Raw genomic sequence first — 24,493 nt, 5'->3', positions numbered from 1 at the left:
GCTCTTAAGTTTAGGTCTTGTATCCATTTTGAGAGTAAGTTTTGCATCTGGTGTAAGGTCAGGGCTCCTTCATTCTTTTGCATGTGTGTCCAGTTTTTCTGGCACCGTTTGTTGAAAAGATGATCCTTTCCCCACTGAATGGTTTTGTTTCTGGGCTCTCTATTCTGTTCTATATATGTCTATCTTTATGCTAGTACCAACTGTTTAGATTACTGCAACTTTGTACTAAGTTTGAATCAGGAAGTAGGAGTCCTTCAAATTTTTTTTCAAGACTGTTTTGGCTATTTGGGGTTTCTTGAGGTGGGATTTGTATATGTGTGTGTGTGTTAAGTCAGCCAGTCTTGCATAAGAGGATGCTAGACTGCCTTCAAGTGATAGTATACCCCAGAAATTCTCCTTCTCAGCCCTCTCTGCTTCCTCATCTCCAGGCAGATTTTTCACCCCAAGAGATCGGCTGAGAACCTGCCCTGACCCAGACACTCAGGAACCAAGTATCTAAAGAGGACCTAGATGTGGGCAGCCCGGGTGGCTCAGCGGTTTAGCACCTGCCTTCAGCCCAGGGCATGATCCTGGAGACCTGGGATTGAGTCCCATGTCAGGCTCCCTGCATGGAGCCTGCTTCTGCCTCTGCCTGTGTCTCTGCCTCTCTCTATGTGTGTCTCTCATGAACAAATAAATAAAATCTTAAAAAAAAATAAAGAGGACCTAGATGTGGACAGGAGTCCCAGAGAGGCAGGCACGAGAGTGAAATCACTGTGAGGGTCAGGGGTCCTGAGAGGTGAGCATCAGGGAGCCCACCTGTTCTCAGAGAAGAGACTAATCCTGGAAGGAGTCCTGAAGGAGGAGTGAGTTGCCAGGTGAGGGGGGTCAGGGAAGGGATTTCCAGGTGAAAGGAAAGCCTATGTGAAGCATGGCCCCCTGGTGTCAGGAGTTTGCCATATGGGGTGGGGGGAGTAATAAGGATTTGAGGGTGAGGTGGCTGTGGGATGGACTGATGGGATTGGGAAGCAGTGAGTATGGAGAAGTGGGTAAAGTCTGGGTGGTGAGGTCTTTGTGGCTATGTGGGAATTTGGACTTAATTTAAGGAAGTTTTCAGCTGAGGGATTGGCCAAGCCACTGTGGCAGCCCTGAACGAAACTGAGGAGAAGTATCCTTGCAGAGTACCTCAACCAAATGGTGGGGATTCCAGTAAACCACAACTTCCTATGATTCTCCCCAGCACCTCCCTGTCTACCCTAGGCAGCACATCCAGGGGACTAGAGTTTACTTTTTCAACCTCTTACCTTGTCTTCATTTTTGTTTATTAGCTCTTCAGTAGCATATGTAGACATTTCTATTTTTCTGATTTTCTTTTTTTTTTTAAAGATTTTATTTATTTATTCATGATAGACACAGAGAGAGGCAGAGACAAGTAGAGGGAGAAGCAGGTTCCTTGTGGGGAGCCCAGTGTGGGACTCGAACCCAGGACCCGGGGATCACGATCTGAGCCAAAAGGAAACACTCAACCACTGAGCCACCCAGGAGCCCCTGATTTTCCAAATTTTCTATGAGAAGCATATAATCCCTTTTATAATCATAAAGTATATAAAAATTTGAAAATTTAGAAAACCCAGAAAAATATAAAGAAAATAAATCATTCATAATCTTTTTACTCAGAGATGACTATTAATATCTTGGTACATTTTATTACTGTCTCTTTTTTCCAATATGCTTTTCAAAAGAGGAGTTATACTATGTTGTACATTCTGATTTTTTGACTTAATGTTATTAACATTTCTCTGTATCATTATACTGAGATTGCACATTATTTTCATGTACCAGCAGTATAGCATCCTTTCCAATGCTGGACACTATCATTTTGAATCTTTGCCAGTTTAGTAAGAAAAAAATATATAATCTTGATTTAATTTTTGTGTCCATTATCAGTGAGAGTGAACTTTTCTCCATATGTTATTAGCCAACTGTAATTTTTTATTTATTTCTGTTTGCTAATTTGTACTGAAATATTAATTTTTTTCATATTTATTTGTGAGGGTTCTCTAAATGATAAGGCCAGCTAACATCTATTGAGTGCTCACTATGTGCTAGGAAAATGTTGATGTCTTACATACACATTAATTTACATGATTTTCAAAATAGGCCTATAGAGTAGGTACAATTTTAAATTCCTATTTTATACATGAGGAAATGGACACAGAGAGATTAAACAACTTGCCCAAGACCTCACAGCCAATGAGTGACAAAATTGAGATTTATACCTAGACAGCCTGAACCCAGAGACCTATATGCCTTGCTATTGTATCATACAAATCTAATAACCCTTATTTACCATTTTTTTGTTGTTTTGAGGGAGGAGGTATTTATTAAAGATTTATTTGAGAGGGGGATGGGGTAGAGGGAGAGAATCTCAAGCAGACTCCCTGCTGAGCACAGAGCCTGATGCAGGGCTGGATCTCACCACCGTGAGATCATCATCTGAGCCAAAAACCTAGAGTCTGACACTTAAACAATGGAGCCACCCAGGCACCCCAAGGGGGAGGTATTTTCTAAATTAACTTTTTATTTAGAACAGCTTTAGATTTACAGAAAAATTCCCACCTACTTCTCAGTTCCTATACATGCCACACAGTCTCCCTATTACCACTGTCTCATATTAGTATAGCATTTGTTACAAAATTTTTAAAATATTTTATTTATTTATTTGAGATAGTGAGGAAAGGAGAGAGAATGAGCACTAGCAGAGGGGAGGAGCAGAGGGAGAGGGAGAAGCCGACTTGTTGAACAGGGAGCCTGATGCAAGGCTTGATCCCAGGACCCTGAGATCTTGACCTGAGCTGAAAGCAGATGTTTAACTGACTGAGCCACCCAGTCACTCCATTAATTACAATTAATGAAACTGTCGCTGATATATTAACTCAAGTCCATATTTTATTCAGATTTACTTAGTTTTTATCTGATCTCCTTTTTCTTTTTTATATAAATTATTTTTATTGTGTGAAAATAATTCATGATGATTGAAAATAAAAATGCAGCATATAACAAAATAGGCATTTACTTATTAAAAGCAACCTGTACTGATAGCCCTTTTTCTGTTATGGAATCCCCTCTAGAATACTATGTTACATTTAGTAGTTCTGTTACTTTTTAATGTAAATAAACCTATCATGTTTTCCTCTAGGCTTTCTTCCTCTGTGGTTATGCTTGGGAAGTTCTTCCCCATCCCAAGATGAGATAACTTTTTTCTTCTAGTTGTTATATGACTTCCTTTTCTTTATGATAAGTCATTTACTCTATCTGAAATTTCTAGAATTAGTAGTGTAAGGTAAGGCTCTAACTTTTTTTTTTTTTTCCAAAAAAGCTAGCCAGTTACTCCAGGAGTAAAGTACAGACATTCCCTGATTTACTAGGGTTTGAGCTAATGATTTCTCACCTTGAGGATGGTGTGAAAACCACACACATTCAGTAGAAACCATATATGGAGTTTTGAGTTCTGGTCTTTTCCCAGGCTAGCTGTACGCAGGACGGCTTCTTTGGCGATGCTGGGTGGCAGCGGGGAGCCACAGCCCTCTGTCAGCCAGGCGATCATGAGGGTGGACTACCCGTACCCTGGAAACCGTTTTGTTTCTTTCGGTACAGTGTTCGATATATCACAGGAGATATTCAACACTTTGTTATGAAATAGGCCTCGTGTTCCGTGATTTTGCCCAACTGTAGGCTAATAGAAGTGCTCGGAGCACATTTAAGGTTGGCTAGGCTAAACTATGGTGCTTGATTGGTTAGGTGTATTAAATGCATTTTTGACTTCGATATTTTCAACTTAAAATGGATTTATCAGGATGTAACCCCATTGTAAATTAAGGAAAACCTGCATTAAATAATCCGTCTCTTCCCGCAGATTGTAATACCATTTTAAAAATTGGGTACTATACCTCTCCTCCTGTTTAACACTTGTTGGTTTTTCTCTTTCCATTCTTATCAATTCAACAAATACTAACTGACTGCTTTCTTGTGTTCAAGCTCTGTGAATATTATTTATTATTTATGTAGGAATTCACATGAGCAGAGAGAAGCATTTTTAAAATTTGAAATCTAAGTATTCATTTTATAATTTGGGGGGGCAAGACATTTGCCAGAGAGTCAGATGAGTGGAGCTGACTTTGGGAATGGAGGGGGATATGAGGAGCTTGGGAAAAAGTAGTATTCATAATTGAGCTTTTTTCATAGATTTTATACTGACATTGGTCACTCTGCAGTTCGTTTGAAGATTTCATTTTAAACAGTTTAGCTTCCTGTTTGGATACAGTGGTGCCTTCAAATACCCTCAGGCCATCTGCATGCTTTGTCATGCTTACACTTTTCTTGGACAGTCTAGACTTTATTTTTCATGGTAATATGATGTAAAGTCCTTGTGGATTTATATAAGGAATGGCAAATGATTAACCACTATTTTCTACTCCTTTATCTTCCAGCTCTTCTACCTGTAGAGACTTGGTAACTCTGGAGAGTAAGAGAATTCCTCACGCTGACATTCCTCATTTTCAGAATTCTCACTGTTAAGGCTACTGCGGATATACTTTTTTTTTGTCCTGTACATAGTATAATTTTGCCTGACCAATCTTATGGTATGCCGGCTGCAAATGCTATTAATAACAATTGTAGGGACTTGGTAACTCTGGAGAGTAAGAGAATTCCTCACGCTGACATTCCTCATTTTCAGAATTCTCACTGTTAAGGCTACTGCGGATATACTTTTTTTTTGTCCTGTACATAGTACAATTTTGCCTGACCAATCTTATGGTATGCCGGCTGCAAATGCTATTAATAACAATTGTAGGCAAAAGAAGTTATATTTGGCTTGCTTTAATTTAGGGGTATTACATAGAAACTTTGGAGTCATATCTATTTTCTGAAAGTAGGCTAACTCTGTTTCTAATATAACCCACACATTTGTCTCATACTGCATGTTCCCATAAAAGCCTTACAGCAATGGTATGTCACTGGTAAGGATGAGAGCCCCTAGGAATCTTGTAAAGATGCTGTGCTCTAGAGCAACAGGTCTTAAAACTCCTTTGGATCACAGATCCCTTGATAATATAAAACATTGGTAGACTTTTAATAAATGAACACACATGTATATATAATATATAAAAGTTAGGAGTATCAGGGATCCTGAGGCCACTGCATTAACTTATTTAATCCATTCCTAGACTCAGGGCCCCTAGGTGACTCAGTTGAGTGCCCAGCCCTTGGTTTTGGCTCAGGTCATGATCTCAGGGTTGTGGGATCAAGCTCCCTGTTGAGCTCCATGCTCACTGGGGAGTCTGCTTGAGATTCTCTCTCTCCCTCTCCCTCTGCCCTTCCCCCTGCTTTCATGCATAAATAAATGTTTAAAAAAAAATCCTTTCCTAGACCCCGTGAAGTAGATATTATTACTTCCATTTTACAGGTAAGTAAACTGAGGCCTGGAAAAAGTTAGGAAACCAAGGCCACAGAGCTAGTAAATGGGAGAGCTGAGATTCAGGTCTAATGCACCTGGTTGGAGCAGAAGCAGCAATATTACTGGTCATTTCCAGAGTGGGTCTGCCACGTAGACAACTCATAAACCAGCAGAAGCTTCTGTTTGCTGGAAAATAAGTTTTTATGGCTCTTTCCCTAGTGATAACATGGTTTCAGGAAAGTAAATGTTTGAGGAACATTGTCCAGCCCATTCTGTAGGTAAATACCCATATACTATATTGCACTTGCACAGAGCAATAGAATGCCTCCCCTGGATTTCTTCGCTGAATTATTTTTGTCTGTGGGTCTTGCTTTCCTAACAACTGCAAGATGTTATGTTTCTATGGCTACCTCAAAATTGTTCTTAAATAGGGGTTTGAGGAAGCAAAACTATGAAGGTTTGGACATGAAGTCATGGTGGGAAAGATGACTGACATTTTACTTGCCAGACATCACTTTTCAAGCATTTCTCTGAGTCCAGTCCCTTCCCCCATCCCTCCCTTTGCCTTCGCACACCTGTGCATCCACTAGTTCCCCATGGGTAAAGCCATGGTTCCTAGTACAAGTCCAGTGGCCTGTAGTGATGACACTTGGGAACACAAGTCAAGTTCTGAAGAACATGGGCCACCTTTACAGTTGATATCTGAGGTGGTGGTTGGAAGGTTCCCTTGAGGACAAGATCAGAACTAAGAGATGTGCCCATATTTCAAAAGTAGCTGACAACAGGGTGGCGGAGGAGAGATGGAGGTCGGGGTGGAGCTGGGCTCTCACCCGTTTCTTGGCGGGTAGAGGCGCTGTTCCCCGTCCTCCCACCAGGGGGCGCCAGCCGCCATCTGCTTAGTTCTTGGGGGAGGTTGGCCTGAGGTGAGATGTTTCTTCAGCAGGCTCCTTTGCTGGGTGGGATAAAATGAGGGCCATCTGATCAGCTTAGAGTGCATGTTGGAGAAAGGAAAACAGGGAGTGAGGGAGGACGAAATTGATGTTTTTTGATACTTCCCTTTCTGCTGGCTAGGATCCTACCTCTCTCACAGGTGTGTTTTCTTCACTCCAAAACACATGGTTCCGAGATTCCAAGCATATTTGTGGGGGGGAGGGGCTTCTGAGAAGCTAGAAGTCCCCCCCCCCCCAGGGTATTGTTCATTGGTGTGCAGTGGTTGAATTGCAGAATAAACACCCTGTGTTGGACACAAAGGGGACTTGTGGTAACTTTTTGTATTTGTAGAAATGCGTACCTTGAAGAAATCCTCTTTAAAAAAATATATGTTGATTGAACGTGTGACAGAACTTTCTGGTGTTCTCTGGTGGCTGCTGTAGCTCCTGGCGGGCAAATCTGTATAGTAGAAGGTTTTATTCAGAGAGAAAAGGGGACCCTTGTACTGCCCCAACTCAGCGGGATGCCAGTTCTTCTAAAAAGAGTGGCTTAGCCAGCTTTTGAGGAATGTTCTTCAGAGACTAAAACCCAAATGAAACCAAAGCCAAACTTGACCGGTGCTTTCAATATCTCTTATTCTCAGTCACTGTTTCCCTAGGCCTACCTACACGTTTTACATTTCTCCTTGTGTTTCTCATTTGTCAGGCCTTTCCCGGTTTATAGCCTTTATCTATTAAGTAGGAGTTGTGTTTATACCCCTGATGATTGTCTTCTTTGATTGATTCTATTCCCCTGTATGAATGGTCAGTGGGGGTGGGGCTTGTGTTAGGACAGAAGTGTTTGAGGGGTATGTATGACTCTGTGTGTGTGTGTGTGTATGACTCTGTGTGTGTATGACTGGGCAGTGTGTATGTGTGCCCGTGTGTGTGCATGTATGTGTGTGCACCATGTGTGAATGAAGTATGTGCTTATATGTGGAGGAGTGGGGTGTGTGTGTGTGTATGATACTGTTGTGTATATATGTGTGGTATGCATGGAACAGTGTGGAGGGGTGTGTGTATGGGTGGGTTTCTATGTGCGACTGGCTCTGTGTGTGTGAGACTATGTGTGGGGCTGTGTGTATGTGTGTCCGTGTGTGTGTCTGTGTGTGCACCATCTGTGTGTGAGGTATGTGCTTGTGGGGGAGTGTGGTGTGCATGTGATTCTGTTGTGTATATCTGTGTGTGATGTGCATGGGACTGTGTGGAGGGGTGTGTGTGGAGGGGTGTGGGGGGGGTCTCTGTGTGACTGTGTGTGCACACACACATAGGCATGGGGTGTGTGGAGGGGTGTGTACACGAACATGCACCTGTTTTGCCAGCCGGGATTTCCCCACACATCTCTCGTCACAAAGCTGTGACAGTCTCAGCCATGGAGATGTCGGGTGACTGGTTTCTCCTGCTGAGCTGAAGAGCTGTACCCAGGGCTGTCTGTGTGGCTAGAATTCTCTAGCTGACAGTATCAAATCCCAGATTTCTTATGCTCGTACAAAGCAGAGAGGTTTTTTTATGCTGCATTATTTATCAGCATAAAAATAGTTTCCTAGGAGCAGAATAATGTTGAGAGGAGCATGGACTTGGGCTCACTCACATTCCTTCTTTGCAGTCAGTAACATCACCACCCTCGGGCCTCCCTCCCTCCCTCTTTTCTTCTTCTCCCCCTACGTTTTCCCTTCACGCGTTTGGAAACCCTCTATGGAAGCTGAATCATGTTATTTCCTTTTTTGGCCATACTTGAGCTTTCCTTTACTTTCACCAGGCAGAGGCTCAGGGTGTGAAACAAATCAGTTCCTTGCACAGTGCTGCCTGTAATGTGCCTGTTTGGGATGTGGATTTCAGAGAGAATAAGCAGTTCCTTTGGCCTGCCTTGCCCATACCGAGAAGTACTCAATAGATGTTTTTGAATGAGTGAATTTAATTAAAGTACAGGTGCTGAAGATAAAACAATTCTGAATATCTTATTTGAGGGGGAAAAACCATCAACAACCAAAGGGAGAAAAGACAGACTCCAGCATGAGGACCCATTAATAACTATCTCTGAGAGTCGGGGAGTTTTTTGAAATTTGGCCCTTGGTGGTGGTGGTGAGGGAAAATGAATTCTGGGAATATCTGAGGCCACTTTTTACCAAACAGATCTATCAAGAGCCCTGGAATGAGGCTGAAGAATGTTACCACACAAACTCCGTATATCCATTCCTGGCACCCACCAGCCTGGGAAATGTGTCTACCAGCTGTCATTACTTGAGGCTTGCAGAGCTTCTTAAATAAAAGGATTATTGAACCAAGAGGCCAGTGACTAATGAAAATGCCCATCATGTTGGCTAATCCCACATGTTGGCAGAGTCACATTTGTGCACATACTATCTGCTGATATCAGCCTGTGTCCTGGCATGCCTGCTGAATACACTGCAGTTACCATGGTAAAGGCCATTTCTCCTGCAGGTGGCTCCTGGGGGCAGCTTTTAGCCTGTCTTCCTGTCTGAGGATGCTGGATTTTCTTTCAAATCCTCTCAGAGGGCCCAGGTTTGATACAGGAAATAGGAGAAGTAGTGGTGACAAAGTTTAGAGAGGTTGTCTTACAGACCTGAGTTGGATGGGCTTGGGTCATTGCTCTTTGTAGAACCGAGTGTGGGGGGCTGATTGTGGAATGCAGTGTTCAGTCAGGCCTGACTCCTACTCACTCTCCCATTGGGAACCAGATACCCAAACCACACGACCTGAGAGCAGGAGAGGGCGGCTCCTCAAAGAAAATGTGATTTCTGCTCAGAGAATGGGTTAATGAGGCTAGGCAGATAAGGAGAGGGAATCTGTCTTACAGGTGTCACGTGGTACCATGGGGAGGTGGGCACTAGTGATGCCCTGGACTCCTGGGGCTTGTTGAGATAGTTCAGAAGATTTGAATGAAAGGAAAGAGTAAATGAAATTTGGTCCACAAATACCATTCTGATGGAGGAAATATTGAACTTGCTGTTGATCAAAAACCCAGAGGCTGGGCCCAGCCCCAGAGTTTCTAATTCTGTAGTTTCAGGATGGGTCTTAAGAATTTACACTGCTAATTTCCAGGTAGTGCTGATGTTGCTGGTCTGGGGACCACACGGAACTGCTGATTTAAGGCAAGAAACATAAATCCTCTATTTACCAAAGAAAGAAGGAAAGGAAGGGAGGACGGGAAGGGAGGAAGTCCCCCAGTGTTTCAGTAACTACATTAAAGGATGTTCAGACTTCCTTTAGCAATCAGACATGTTCAAGTAAAACCAACAATGGCAAGTCTTTTCCTCCTATCTGCCATAGTTAGAGATGAACTGAACTCAGTGTTGATTAAGGTTTAGGGAAAAGGTTATCTCATACACTGTCATTTAAAAAGGTAAATTAAAAAAAATTAAAAAATAAAAAAAATAAAAAGATAAATTAGCACAAACCTTTCTGGAGGGCAGTTTGGCTATTAGTCTCCAACTATTAAATGTGTTTGTTTTGACACTACAATACCATTTCTATAGTTTTAGCTCTTAAGAAATCATTGTCTACATGTGAAAAGATGCATGTGTGGGGTTGTCACAGTTTCTCTTATAATGAGGAATAGTGAGTGAACTCCCTAAGTATCCCTCCATGGGGAACAAATTGTGTAAATGTTGGAGACACTGAAAGGCTTATTACTGCAGCTAAGAGAGAGAGAGCAGAACACTTGGGCTCTAGGGGGTTGGGAAGGGCATTGGTTTCACATCCTGCTCCCTATTTCCTCCCCTGGAGAGCAGAGCTTCTGCTGAAAACAGAAGTAGGAATAGAGTCCTCACATCTAGCAGAGGCAGTATGATATTTAAATCCCATTTTGGGGGGTGCCTGGGTGGCTCAGTGGTTGAGCCTTTGGGGTCCTGGGATCAAATCCTGCATCGGGCTCCCTGCAGGGAGCCTGCTTCTCTCTCTGCCTGTGTCTGTGCCTCCCTCTCTGTCTCTCTCATGAATAAATAAAATCTTTAAAAATAAATCCCATTTGTGCAAAAAGTATCTGCCTGTCTGCCTATCTATCCATGCTCATGAGTACATGCTAGTGTATTTTTAAGAGGATTATGTGGAAGTTTTTGTCTATTTAGCCAGTCATCAAATATTATCAGCAGACAGAACAAGGTAGACAAGGCACTTTGTGTTCATGGAGCCACTTCTAATCAGGAAAGACAGATAATCACTAGAAAAATAGGAATAACTTGATGCCAGATGTAAAAAGTCCTTTGAAAAAGATAAGAACAGGGTATACGGCTCACCAGCATTTTAACAGTGGCTGTTTATCAAAAGCACAACTATGAGTGAGTTTTCCTTTTGTCTTTGTTCTTTTCTGTGTCATCAAAAATTCACCTTTTCAGAGACCACGATTCAGCAGGCCCTCTGGACAACCTGTACCTTTCCTACGCCACCAAAACCACCTGGACAGTTCTGCCCCTGACGGGCTTCACTTTAGCTATACTTGCTCCAAAGCAGAGGCTCCTGTTCCCTCTGCCAGGATGCTGTTACCTTCCCACATCCATCCCTCAGGACTCAGCCTGTCCCCTCCCTGGTTTATCACCACTGACCACCCCCTCCCTTGGCCTTCCTCATTGCCCCTGTGCTTTTCTGATATAGAACTCTTCATGCTTTATAAGTTACATATTTATTTCTTTGCTTTCTAAACTCACTAATGTGCAAACTCCATGTGGACAAGAACTGGATTTGTTTTGTCATTTGTAAAATCTGTGGAATGATTGAATGAAAGAATGAACATATATATTCTTTTCCCTTAGACATATTTAAAATACTTTTAAAACAAAGCATAATGTTATTTGTATAAAAAATTATTTGCTGTGGGGATCCCTGGGTGGCGCAGCGGTTTGGCGCCTGCCTTTGGCCCAGGGCGCGATCCTGGAGACCCGGGATCGAATCCCACATCAGGCTCCCGGTGCATGGAGCTTGCGTCTCTGCCCCTCTCTCTATCTCTCTGTGACTATCATAAATAAATAAAAATTAAAAAAAATTATTTGCTGTATAAAACAGTTCAGGTTGCCTTTTAGAATGAGGTGATGTGCTCCATCCTGGACATGAAGCCTACTTTGAATGAATGAATGAATGAATGAATGAATGAATGAATGAGGTGAATGTGAGGTTTGGGGGGAGTTTTGTCTCCATTACACATACCAAGTATGTATATCCTTTAGGGTTGGGGAGAAAGCCTAGAATTTATACTTCCTGCCAGAAAGGTGTGAGTCCTAGTTATACAAACATTGGTGCCTGACTGCACCTTGAGCGATCCCTAATGTCTCAAGGACTCATGTGATCATTTGAAAACAAGGATATTCAGCCCAGTGCTCTCTGGTAAAGGTCCTTTCCATTTAAAAATTCCTGTGGCTCAGTGAGATCTAGGTTTGGAGTCACTGACTTCTCAAACCTAAGTGAGCTTAGGTTTGGAGTCACTGACTTCTCATTTGTTCAAAAAACAATTTAAAGTGAATACATTATACTCAGGCATTATCAATGCCTTGGCAAAAGGAAGTAGAAAATCCATACAGTATTACCATATCTTACATGGTGAGGTACTCAGAATAGTAAGGATAACAACCTTGCTTATGGTACTTCTGTAAGATAATACAACAAAGTAATTGACTATGAGTCTATATGAAAACAGTTTCTAAAAAAATATTTTATGAGTACCAGAATCATTATTAACACCAGTTGGTGTTAAAGCCAAAGAACAACAATGATTAATTTATTTATAGAATGTGAGTCACTTATGATTTTAGCCTTTGAATTGGCAAGATACTCATTTTTATTATATAGCATTTCTGGATGTATAAAATCATATGATTTTCAAGATATATTCAAGAAGAATTAAAGATAATATTCTCCCAAAGAAGATTATATCCTTCATATAATACCACATCCATTCTTGCCTGGAAAACTTGGCCTTTGCAGGAAACAGAGTGTCCCTCTTCCCTTCAGTTTTTTCATCTGCATTTGTCATCTCTAAAGATGATACTGCCTAATTTTCAGAAGGGCAGTATTACAGCTGAGGTCATTACAGTAGGGGGAAGGGTGGGCTCAGTCCTGTTTCTTGGATAGAGCATCTCATCCACGTGGCAGGCTTGAGTCTCACTCATTTAATATTGCCATCCAAGGGAGTTTAAGATGCTAAAATGCCCCAAAAGAGGTTGTATTGTGAAGGGGGAGGTGAGGCTGCTTCTCACCAACAGACTTAATGGTTCAGTGGCACAAAGTTGGACTTTTCTTTCTTTCTTTTTTTTTTTTTTTAAGATTTTTATTTATTCATGAGAGTACAGAGAGAGAGAGAGAGACAGGCAATCATTGTTGTTCTTTGGCTTTAACACCAACTGGTGTTAATAATGATTCTGGTACTCATAAAATATTTTTTTAGAAACTGTTTTCATATAGACTCATAGTCAATTACTTTGTTGTATTATCTTACAGAAGTACCATAAGCAAGGTTGTTATCCTTACTATTCTGAGTACCTCACCATGTAAGATATGGTAATACTGTATGGATTTTCTACTTCCTTTTGCCAAGGCATTGATAATGCCTGAGTATAATGTATTCACTTTAAATTGTTTTTTGAACAAATGAGAAGGAGAAGCAGGCTCCATGCACGGAGCCCATGTGGGGACTCTATCCCGGGTCTCCAGGATCTCAGGCCCTGGACTGAAGGCGGCACTAAACCGCTGAGCCACCCAGGCTGCCTCTTTTTTTTTTTTTTTTTTTTAGATTTTATTCATTTATTCATGAGAGACACACAGAGAGAGGCAGAGACATAGGCAGAGGGAGAAGCAGGCTCCATGTAGGAAGCCCGATGTGGGACTCGATCCCGGGGTTGTGGGATCATGCCCTGAGCCAAACGCAGACACTCAACCACTGAGCCACCCAGGCGTCCTTTTTTATTTCCTTCTTACATAACAGCCCTCAGGTATGCTGGTCCAGGGCAGCAGGCTGTTCTGCTCCGGGTCAGCCTGGCTTGGCTCTGTCATCTGTCTGTTGTTCCATTTCCCAAGTGTGATCCTCGTCCACACTGTAGAAGCTGGCTCAGCATCAGCCCACAACAGGGAGGCAAGGACAAGCAGCTGTCTTTTTAAAGACATGCTGCCCCAAAGTTGTGTCTGCCACCTGGATCACATCCCACAGGCCAGAACGAACTTAGGAGACCACACCTTCCTGCAGAAGAGGCAGGGAAATGTGGCCTCTACCTGCTGGCCATGTGCCCAGGGGAAATGGGGGCTCTTTCATCAGAAGAAATAAGGAAATAATGGCCGTCCAGGGAAGGTAGGCTGTGGTCTGGTGGTTGTGGAAGTCTGAAGGATAATTGTAATGAGGGTGTCACTTAGATTATCCCTAAGGCACACGAGACTAGAGAAGTGTTATGGTTTTTATTTTTTATCTTAATTAAAATGTATACGTGTATGTATGTGTGTGTGTGTGTATTTACACCTGTACTGAAGCATTAGAACCATGAGTTATGTTTCACACTTTGTATAGGAGGTAACTTCCAACAGTTTCATCAAACTGCCCACAGTTAAAATTTTTCATTCCCTCTTGGAAGATAGAGGAGGTCAGTGCCTCAATATATCGATATTTTCACTTACAAGTTGAAGCCTTGCTGGGCACTCCTGAACCACAAGGATCTCTTTTGCCCTCTGGGCAGGGTAGAATTTACCATGAAGGACGCCTCACTTGGGTAGGCACCCCCTACAATCTCTAGAGGGGCCCTCACCTTGTATTCACAAGATTCTTTTGGGGTTCTCTTAAAGAGAGCTCCTCAGATTCTTAAGCTTCCTGCTGCACAGGCCTGGGCCTTGGCAACCTGTCCCATGCCTCTGTCCCCCACTGAGCCCCACCACAGTTCCCACTTTGTTCCAGATGCGGCATGGCTAGTATAGTTGTCCTCTTTTACCCACGAGGGATACATTCCCAAGCCCTCAGTGGATGCATAAACCACAGCTAGTACCAAACCCTATGTACACTATATTTTTTCTTATAAATACCTATGATTTGGTTTAATTTAGCAGTTAGGTGCAGTAAGAAATTAACAACACTAATTAACAATAAGCTAGAACTATTATAACACCATGCTGTAATACAAACCATGTGAATGTGGTCTTTCTTTCACAATGTCTTACTGTACTTCACTCACCTTTCTTGTGATGATGTGAGATGTTAAAATGCCCATGTGATGGGATGAAGTGAGGTTAATGACATACACATGGGGACCTAGTGTTAGGCTGCTGTTGACCTTTAGACCATGTGTAAGGAGAATCATCTGCTTCCAGACCCTGGAATAGATTGCAGGTAACTGAAATTACGAAAAGGAACATGGTGCAGAAGAGGGGTCTACTGGAGTCCAGTGTCCCTCATCAACATGGTTTCTTGGAAGACACCACTCTAAAAGGGAAGTACCCCAAAAGAGATAGATGGTAAACCTCATTCTTTTGCTCCTTCCACATAAAGTACATCTTTGCTATCCTGGCTCAATTTTGTACGTCTTTGCAGATGTTCATGCGTATCGGTAGGAAGTCCCTGGGAAAATCTCTTTTTTAATGGCACCTTGGCTCCCCAGGCAAATGCCTCCCTGTAATGAGGGTGTCACTTAGATTATCCCACAGGCTGCCCACTAGTACCTGCAGCTCCACCCTTCTGCGTGTCATCCAAGCTTGCTGCTTCTTATATTAATCTCTCGCAGGTCTGGGTTCTCCGTGTAAGGGCTCCTTTGGTCAGAACTTCCCTGTGACTGTTGGAGGAATCCATTTTCAGATTCAGAAATTAATCAGCCTTAAAGCATTGTTTTTGGGGTGGAACTTGATGGTATGGGGACGAGGTGGGGAGAGATGGGTGCAAATAAACACACCTGCATGTGCACACACACAGACACACACATGCATATCATTTTGCATATGATTGCAGAGAGGTCACAATCTTCTGAAACTCCTCTTGCTAACCCCTGCTCTAGAAGTTGAAAACGTATGCAACTTGAACTGTTTTTTTTTTGAGCCATACTAATACCTTCCTCATAATAATATACCCTCCAATACCAGGGCTAGAGGATGGGGATTAGAGGAGATAATTCATGTTAAGAGTGCTTAGTATAGTGCCTGATACATAGCTAGCAGTGATAATTGCTCATCTCTCTGCCAGGGTTTCGATGATCTTAATATTTTCAGGAGTTCCTTAGGTAAAAACAATAATAGCTTTGGTCATTTGCCTGTTGTTTGCCTTTTGATTTGAAGGCAAACATTTAGAAGCTTTACTCTTCTTATGTAGCCAAATCTGCAATCTTTATTTTATGTGTGATTTCACTAATTACTTGGAAGATTGGACAGTCATCCTGCTGACAGAGCTTTGACAGATTCTGTTGCTTCTAGATTGTTTTCTCCCCATGGTTTGATTATTATTACTTAGCATTCTAATCCATCTGGAATTTATCTTGGTTATGCTCTGGGGTAGGGGTTTTACTTGGTCTTTTTTTCAATTGCCAACCACCTTATTCCCCAACCACATATTAAATAACCTTCCCCTCCCCACTGGATTATAACATCTTCTTTACATATAATAAATTCCTGTATTTTGTAAGAGTCTTTTTCTTGGCTTTACATTCTGTTTCACAGAACAAGGATATGCCTATTTTGGCATAAATGTATCTTAATATTTTATAGACCTCATTTCCTTCTTGACTTTTTTTTTAAAGAATATAAAATATGCTCACTTGTTAATTTTTCTAAATAAAACTTTGGAAAATATTGACAAATCCCAAGAAAAAAAGCCCTAGGAATTTTTATTGAAATTGCTAATATTAGACTTATTAATTGGGTAGTATTACCATCTTTAAATATTTAGTTTTACCAAGTTGACACATTGTAATGTCTTTCCATTTATTCAGCTAGTTGGTTAGCTTATATTTATTAGAGAAGAAAATGAGCAACGTGTTAACATTTGGAGTTTAAAAATATTGTAACATACTTAAAAAGGACAGGTTTCCCTTCTTCCCACTTTGTACTATAGCAGAGAAGTTAAAGGACTTATTTTCCTTCAATTTTCACACACATGTGGTTTCAGAACTCAAATAGGGCAGTTAAACTTCTGCTTTAAGAAGATAAAGGCTGGGGCAGCCCGGGTGGCTCAGCGGTTTAGTGCCGCTTTTAGCTCAGGGCCTGATCCTGGAGACCCAGGATCAAATCCCACGTTGGGCTCCCTGCATGGAGCCTGCTTCTCCCTCTGCCTGTGTCTCTGCCTCTCTCTCTCTCTCTCTCTCTCTCTGTGTATCTCATGAATAAATAAAATCTTTTTTTATATTTTTAAAGAAGAAGATAAAGGCTGGAAGTACCAGAAGGCTTCGTATCATGTCATGGAGTTTGCTACTTACTTTCCCACCTTTTTCTCTTAGAAACATGGGAAGGTTATGTCACAGAGAATTACTGTCATGAAATCCACCCCTCATCCCCAAGTGAGGATTTAGTAGAGTGGGTGTCCCAGTTATTTTGGAAAGCTTTTTGTGGTTTTTTATTTTCCATCTGGGTGCAAACTCCTCCTCCCTGCCAACCATCCCCTCTAACCACAGCCATCTCTGCTGTCCTTTCCAATTGTCATCTCCATCTGTTATCTTCTAACTTCTTAGTGACGATATTTCATAAATTGAAAGTGGGACATGTATTTACAAGGAAAGTGGGTATAATATTTGATATCAGAATGATCTCAGAAAACCTGGGTCATGCGATCAGTGTTGCTGTATTGCTCCAGGTGTGTTATTTGGGAGATTTATTTTCCAGGTAGGGTAGAGGAAAGGGAATAAAATGGCTGCAAGAGAAGGAGTACTATTCTATTTCAATTTCCTAAATTCCTTCATCCTCTTTAACACAAGCCTTAGACTCCATCCTCTGCCTAACCAAGGTAAGTGAAGTAATCTAGATCTCTCAAATTTGGAGTAATGTTCATTATTAGAAACTTACAGTCATAAAAAACTTAAGGGTTTCAGATAGTTTTCTTGTCTGAGGCCAAACACGTAAAGCTGCCTGATTCAGAGTGCCCACTTTCCTTAATGTCTAATCTACTGAAAAGGAATATAAATTCAATAGAAGAACACAAAATGTGCTAAGTCAATAACAATAATTTTACAAGATGGTCTACCTGTTTAACAGGCTTTGTAATTGCAGTAATGCTGTTTAGCCAGAAAAACCACTTATATCTCCTGGAATGGAAGATATTTCTAAATTTAAAGATCGTTCACTGCTTTAACTAGATCTTTTATGTTTATTCTTGGCTTATTTTCAACTTTGGATTTGTGGTAGTTGGTGGGAAGAATTAGGGATAATATTGAGGTTTTTTTTCCTGACTTAGAATTAACAGACCTATTTCTGTTTCGGTCCTTCATACTCAACAACTGTTTCTCTAGTACTCTTCCATGCCAGGGTAGAGCTAAAGTGAACTTTCTCATAAAGTCAATAAACATAGTCACAGTTGTCTGATGGGGATGAGAGAGCGCCTCACAGAACTGGCTCTTAAATGACACTAGTTCAGTGCAAACATCATAAAATAGATTTAGTTTTTTTTCCCCTACTTCCCAATGAAGCTGACATAGTATAACTCTGCTATAAGTCTGATCGTGATCTGTGTTGAATGGCATAATTTCTGGGAAAGTCAAACTTTACTTTTGTGATACAGAACGAAATAGATCAGAGGGGTAGTCCTGACAAGAGTTATTCATCAGAGCAAAGCTTAGACAAAGGTCTCTGAGCTTGCCTTAGGTGGGGAGCATCTTTAATAGAGGCAATCTAGATCCCTTTTAATCTGGAGCTCTGAAAGAGTATTAACTATGGACATAAATCTGGCTTTTCTCTTAAAAAAATTAAAAAGGATGGGGCACCTGGGTGGCTCAGTGGTTGAATGTCTGTCTGCCTTTGGCTTGGGTCGTGAACCCCAGAACCTAGGGTCCTGGGATTGAGTCCCGCATCAGGCTCCCTGCAGGGAGCCTGCTTCTCCCTCTGTCTCTGCCTCTCTGTGTGTTTCTCATGAATAAATTTAAAAAAAAAATTAGAAAGGAAGTTCTCTTTATGATATAATTTTCAGTGTAAATGCATAGCACAAATTCGGATTTGGGTGTGTTTGGGTAGTAGAGGGAAGACTGTGATTCTACAGGTGGCCTATAGGTAAGAATAACATCTGATGTCGGAAGGTTAAGACTGTCATGTTAACACATTTGCATATGTCAGATGCCCTTATTGGCCATCTTGTCTTGTGCAGACATCAGCATGTTGTTGCCTGGTTAGACTATAGTCGGTCAGAAAAGCAGGTAATCCTGAAGCCAGGACTGCAACAGCAGGAGTGTCTAGCTGACCCAATGGCAAGCTACCGAGCGGCTGCGAGTACATTTGCTTTCTTCCAATCTGATAGAGCGCTGGATTGGATTTCTTCCAATCCTGATAGAGTCAGGATAGATCCTGACAGGAGACTACCATCCTAGATTCAGCTCTGGCACCAGTTAGCTGTCTGACTTCAGGCAAGTGGTTGCCCTTTCTGCCTCAGCTACCTCATCTGCAAACAGAATAAGAAAACCTGCCCCGCTACCAGGAGAATGACTATAAGGATCAGATGAAACTTGATTGATACAAGGTTCTGTTAAATCATTATGTCCTAGGGACCTCAGGAGAATGTTTCGCTTGGTGAGTGAGGAGAGAACATTCAGGAATCAGGTTGATAGAGTAACCACATGTAGGGAATTCCTACCATGTCTTGGAAACCTCATCCAGTGAACAAATGGCTCTCCAAAGGCAGGGCTGAGGAGGGGGAGACTTTCTGTGGAGGTTCCACTGAGGCATGTCAACCGAGTTGCTGTTCTCCGTTTCAGTTTTGCACAGGCCAGTGCTTTTTCCTTTGGTTACATCATCAATCTGGCATGCAATCATAGTTGAGTTAGATGTATCTCTTGCTCACCAGATTCCTAAATTGTGAGAGAATACGGATACATTGACGGCTTTGTCTGCCTGCCTGACCTTTCAGTTTTCCCTGTGGCGACTTCAGCGCCAATCCCCTCATGCCATCCTGGCCCTATCCTCCTCCCTGGCCTCCTCCACCCCCTCAACATCATCTCATAGCAGATGCTTTCTCATTTTACTGGCTGTCAGAAACTTGGTTTCCTTAGCAGTAGATTTTCCTGTCCTTCCCCTGTTAAAGTGTTCCCATCATGCTTGGATTGCTTACAACTCTGATACTTCTTGAACAAGTGGAGTGAAAGCTAAGGACACAACTTTCAGTTCTGCTTCTTTACCCTCCCAGGGGGAGAGGGCATCCGCTTCCTCTAAGTAGTTTGGGGGCAAGGCAATGTGATTCTACAGATCTCCCAATCTTGACTCCTTCCCTCCCAGCTCCCAGGTTGTTACCAGAATGATCTTTCTAAATGGAAATGTTACTTGCTCAAAACCTGATGACTCCCCTCTGCCCATCTAGGTTCCGCAGGCCACCCAGCACACGGATGGCTTTATTTTTGTCAGGTACCATGTTGGCCTCCACAAGTTTTAAGACAATTTAAATTCGTTAAGAACATTAAAGATGGATTGGAAGATATCTTATAAAATCCATGATTTGAGTTTCACTCAGGAGAATGTTAGATGGCAACCCTGGACACCAGGAACTGGGTAGGACTGCCCCTTAGCCACAGGCTAGCAGGGTTCTCCAGATGGCACAGCTACTACTATGGCCTCAACACTCCTTTATGTTACCTAGGGAGGCTCTTGTGTTTGCTTCCCCCACTACAGGATCAAGTTCAACTTGAGTTAAGATCAACTCTTTTTTTTTTTTTTAAGATTTTGTTTATTTATTCATGAGAGACACACACACACAGAGGCAGAGACACAGGCAGAGGGAGAAGCAGGCTCCATGCAGGGAGCCCGATGTGGGACTTGATCCCGGGTCTCCAGGATCATGCCCTGAGCCAAAGGCAGACGCTCAACCGCTGAGCCACCCAGGCATCCCAAGATCAACTCTTTATCAGATATACAGGATTTATACCAATTAGGCCCCAACTACATCTGCCTCCAACTCCTGCCCCATCCCTATGGGCTTTTCCAGAATAGCAGTGCTATGAAATGATTAGTTGTTTGCCTGTTTGAGTTTGCTTACCCGTACATTTTATTTTATTTTGTTTTGTTATTTTTTTAACCGAAGAGACCCATCTTGCAGATCCCTCTGGAGCATCCATTACAGGCATGGAGTGTGCCTAGCCTGGCCACACCACAATTGTGGAGTGGGAGTTAGTTACATTTCAGATTTTCAAGGCGTATGGATCCAGAGCTTCTGAAAAGGGCAAGAAGCAGAGGAAGGAAAAGAACAGATAGGGCCCTTTCTGTGCTTTCAGTCATTTCCAAAACAAATTAGTTTCATGTGGTTACATGGTCATGTATTTACAGACATTCTTCTCTGTGATGCTGAGGCTGTAGCAGCAAAGTGGTTTACCTCAATTAGGATATCTGTTTTCTAATTTGCCTATTCTTTCCAGAATTACAGGAAAATTGATATATCAGCTTCATTACTTGAACTTCTAGACAATAAAATAAATTCAAGCTACTGAGTAATTACTTCCTTTATTGCTGTTCACATTAAATCCAGAAGCTTGCAGAGGAGCGATGTTCAGAAACCTGGGCATTTGCTTCTCTAGTTTCAAGAAATTGCTGTATAGGTCAGGCTTTATCTTACTGATGCTATTACTTACTCCACGTTCTACTCTGTGCTGGTTCCAAAACTTGATTTCCCCAGGAGGAGTTAGGCTTTCAGAACTTATGTCATCCTAGCCAAACTCATAAGGTCTATTACTAAACTAGAATATTCCTTTTCTGTTCATTTACTCAACACCTACTAAGTCTGTGGCCCTGTCCTAATGTCTGGTGAAACAAAAATAAATAAAAAATATGATGTGGTCCCTGCCATTTAGGAGCTTATGGTCTACAAGTGGTACACATATATATATAAACAAACACATTATATATTGTGCGTTAAGTGTAGGGTGACCTGACATCCCGGGAACATCCTGGTTTATGCTTGCTATCTGGTATAACTATTAATAGTGTCCCCTGTCAAAACCATCTAAGGGCCACAGTAAAGGTTTCTATGAAAGTTTGAGGTATAGAGATGGTAAAAGCAGGAAGAAATCAGCCTTTTCTCCTAGAGTAGACACTCGAGCTGGGTGATGAAAGCAGTTTGAGCAATCCAGGTCTGGGAGCTCAAGGTAGAAGTAAGGGGGAGGGGAAAATGTGCAAAACTCTGCAGGCAAAAGGGAAATTGTTCCTGAAGCAACAATTAGTCCAAGCTAGTCATTGTTTCCCAAATTTATCCTGTGAAAATAATTCCCCAAGATATTTGGTAAAAAACACAGATCTCCTGGTCCTGCTGGTAATCTGGATGAGTATTTTTAAAGAAGTGTTCCAGATGACTCTGGGACAAACTGGAAGTTCAGAACCAATTCTATACTGATTATGGCAAGGCATACAAAGGGCTGGGAGTAAAGAGGAACAGAAACAGCAAGACTAGAGCATAAGTCACCTATCAGTCAGGTGGGTAACCTCGGGTGGGAAAACCCTCAGAGATAGAACAAGTTGGAAGACAAATACAGTAGACCTACGAAAAATGGACAGTGTGGGAACTATATGTCAGTCACAGTAGGGATGCAGAGGAATGAAAAGATGTAAGAACTACTCAGGAGGAAGAATGAACAGGACCTGGGTTATGCCAGTTACTGATTTACATGGGGTAATATGCAGTTCCAGGCATCAGAACACTTGTGTCAAATCCAGGAACCTGGGGGACCTTACATTTTGGAGGTTTAAATAGCCATACACCTAAAAAAAAAAAAAAAAAAAAAAAAAAAAAAAAAAAAAAAAACCAAAAACTGGAGAATATTGTGATGTATTTCATGTGGACCTAAAAAAAAAAAAAAAAAAATCCTGCTTATTTCCCATTGTTGTAGTCTTCAGAACAGTCATGACAGTTGTGTTTATCTCTGGGAAGGGCATCCTGACACCCCAACCGCTTTATCTAGACTTCAGGCAAACCTCTGCCCTTCTCCTACGGTAAGACTAGTTGCCATGCCTTATCTTACGTTATTTTTGCTTCTGTTTTTGTGATCGAATGTGTAAGACAGTCATGACTTCTAAGCAGGGCCAACCCCTTTCAGGGGAGATGGTCTCCTGCAGTTTCAGCATGACTTTGTTCCTACATTCTGGAGCTGCTCTCTCTGCGAGAACCTGCAGCCACCTTACAGATTCACCGCAAACTCGGGAAATTACAGCAGTAGAAGAAACGCCTTATCCAGGCTAGGAGATGGTGAAGCCTGGTGTTTGTAGTTTGTGGCAGCGGGCTTCCTTGGTGCATTGGAAACTCTGAGAGGAGTAATCCCTAGATGGAAAATGAAGAAAATCCAAGGAGAGCTTTGCTATTTTCCTCTGCCTTCCAGCATAAAGAGGGTTTTTATTTCGAAGGCTCCCTTCATCAGGCCTGTTGGCATACTTCTGAACCAGCAAACGAAGTCAGAAATCAAAGACATAGAAGTCATGAAGAGAAAGCCTCCAAAAAGGAGAGTGGGAAACCGACCAGGCTGTGATCTCACAGGGTAATTTAGCACCCTTTACCCGAGACCTGGCCCCAGAGCGTCCACCAGCGCGGTCTGGGGAGGGACAAAGCATCTACAATTCCCGTGCTTGGCTGCTTCTAGAGCGTTGCTGAGGAATTTCCAGATCCTGGGAGTGACAGGGCCGGAGGCGAACAGCTGAAATCTTCCACGCTGTCAAAGTCAGGGAGGGGGAGAAGCACCAGGCAACGGCGGCCTCGAAGTTTTTTGGTTTTGGTTTTTGATTTTTTTTTTTTTTTTAAATAAGGGGCTTCCTTTCCGTGCGGTCCAATGTCACAACGCCATTAGGTCACGGTAGCAAGAAGAAATAAAATTAAGAAGGGAAGGAGGACGAGTCCAGTGCGCGCGGACCCAGAAAATGGATCTTCCCGGCTGCTGCAGCCGCCGCGGCCCGAGCGGTGGGGGCGCAGCGGCGCTCGGCGGCTCCGAGGCGCAGCGGGGCAGCCCCCTTCCCGCAGCCCGGGCGCGACCACAGCGGTGCCGCGGCGGGGGGATCGGGCGGGCGCGCCGGCGACTTCAAAGGCCCGCCGCCGCCGCCGCCCCCGCCCGCGCGCGCCGATAGTACGGTCCGAGGGGGCGGCTCCTGGGGCGCGGCGCCCGCCGCAGCTGATGCGCGCCCGCCGGCCGGGAGGCGGGAGCCCGAGACCCCGGAGCCCGAGACCCGGAGCCGCCCGGCGCCGCGGCCCGGGGACCTGAGGAGGCCCCACGAGAGGCATCGCCCCGGCGGGGGTCGCTGGCGCGGAGGTGGCCGCGGCCGCGCCGCTCGGGAAGGAGGACGAGGAGGAAGCGGCGCTGCCTGCGGCCGAGAGGAAGCGCTCCACCCGGGCCCCCGACGGCGCTCGTTGAACCACATCCGCGCCTCCGCTGGAAACGCTTACGGGCGCCTGTCACCCGTTCCCTCCATTTTGAAAGGGAAAAAAGGCTCTCCCCCTTCCCCTACTCTTAGGAGCTGGAGCCCGAGGAGCCGCGCTCATGGCGTTCAGCCCTTGGCAGATCCTGTCCCCAGTGCAGTGGGCGAAATGGACCTGGTCCGCGGTGCGCGGCGGGGGCGCCGGAGAGGAAGAGGCCGGAGGGCCGGAGGGCGACCCCGAGGACGAGGACTCGCAAGCCGAGACCAAATCCTTGAGTTTCAGGCAAGTACACGCATCCCCGCCGAGATGCAGACGTGCTGCCATCCATCCATCTGCGGCTCATTCTGTGTGCGTGTGTGTGGTCGCTCGCCCGCGTAACCATTGCCATCGCAGTGCTGCGTCCCTACCCGTAACCGGCTCCCCGCTGTGCATTCGGAAGTTCAGGGTGCTCGGTCCGGTGTCCCCTTTCCCCCAGTTCGGTACCAGCTTTCGGAACCTAACCCAGACTGCGCAGTCTCTCCGCATCCCGGTCTGCTTGTCACGTTCTCTAAGCTTCGAGACCCCAGCCCCCGCCCCTACACACACCGAGTGTCAGGGATCCCATCT

The 24,493-nt window shown here is 43.4% G+C and overlaps 1 protein-coding gene across 17 annotated transcripts in view; it reads left to right on the top strand.

Moving 5' to 3' along the window:
* Positions 1-24,493, top strand: part of TACC1 (transforming acidic coiled-coil containing protein 1) — a 118,663-nt gene that overhangs the window by 38,605 nt on the left and 55,565 nt on the right. For 8 of the 17 annotated variants that reach the window (XM_072763487.1, XM_072763491.1, XM_072763482.1 and 5 more), the window contains exon 2: positions 23,983-24,169. The exons of 4 other annotated variants lie outside the window; for them this stretch is intronic. In XM_072763487.1, coding sequence (XP_072619588.1) covers positions 24,009-24,169 — 161 coding nt within the window. In that variant the 5' untranslated portion in view covers positions 23,983-24,008. Of the gene's footprint in view, positions 1-23,621; positions 24,170-24,493 lie in introns of those variants that run through there. 5 more of the 17 variants (XM_072763495.1, XM_072763492.1, XM_072763481.1 and 2 more) reach the window with 3 other exon arrangements.

Source organism: Vulpes vulpes, chromosome 7 (assembly GCF_048418805.1).
Source record: "Vulpes vulpes isolate BD-2025 chromosome 7, VulVul3, whole genome shotgun sequence".
In the NCBI taxonomy this organism is placed as follows: Eukaryota; Metazoa; Chordata; class Mammalia; order Carnivora; family Canidae; genus Vulpes; species Vulpes vulpes.
This window is presented reverse-complemented; position numbering and strand designations above follow the sequence as displayed.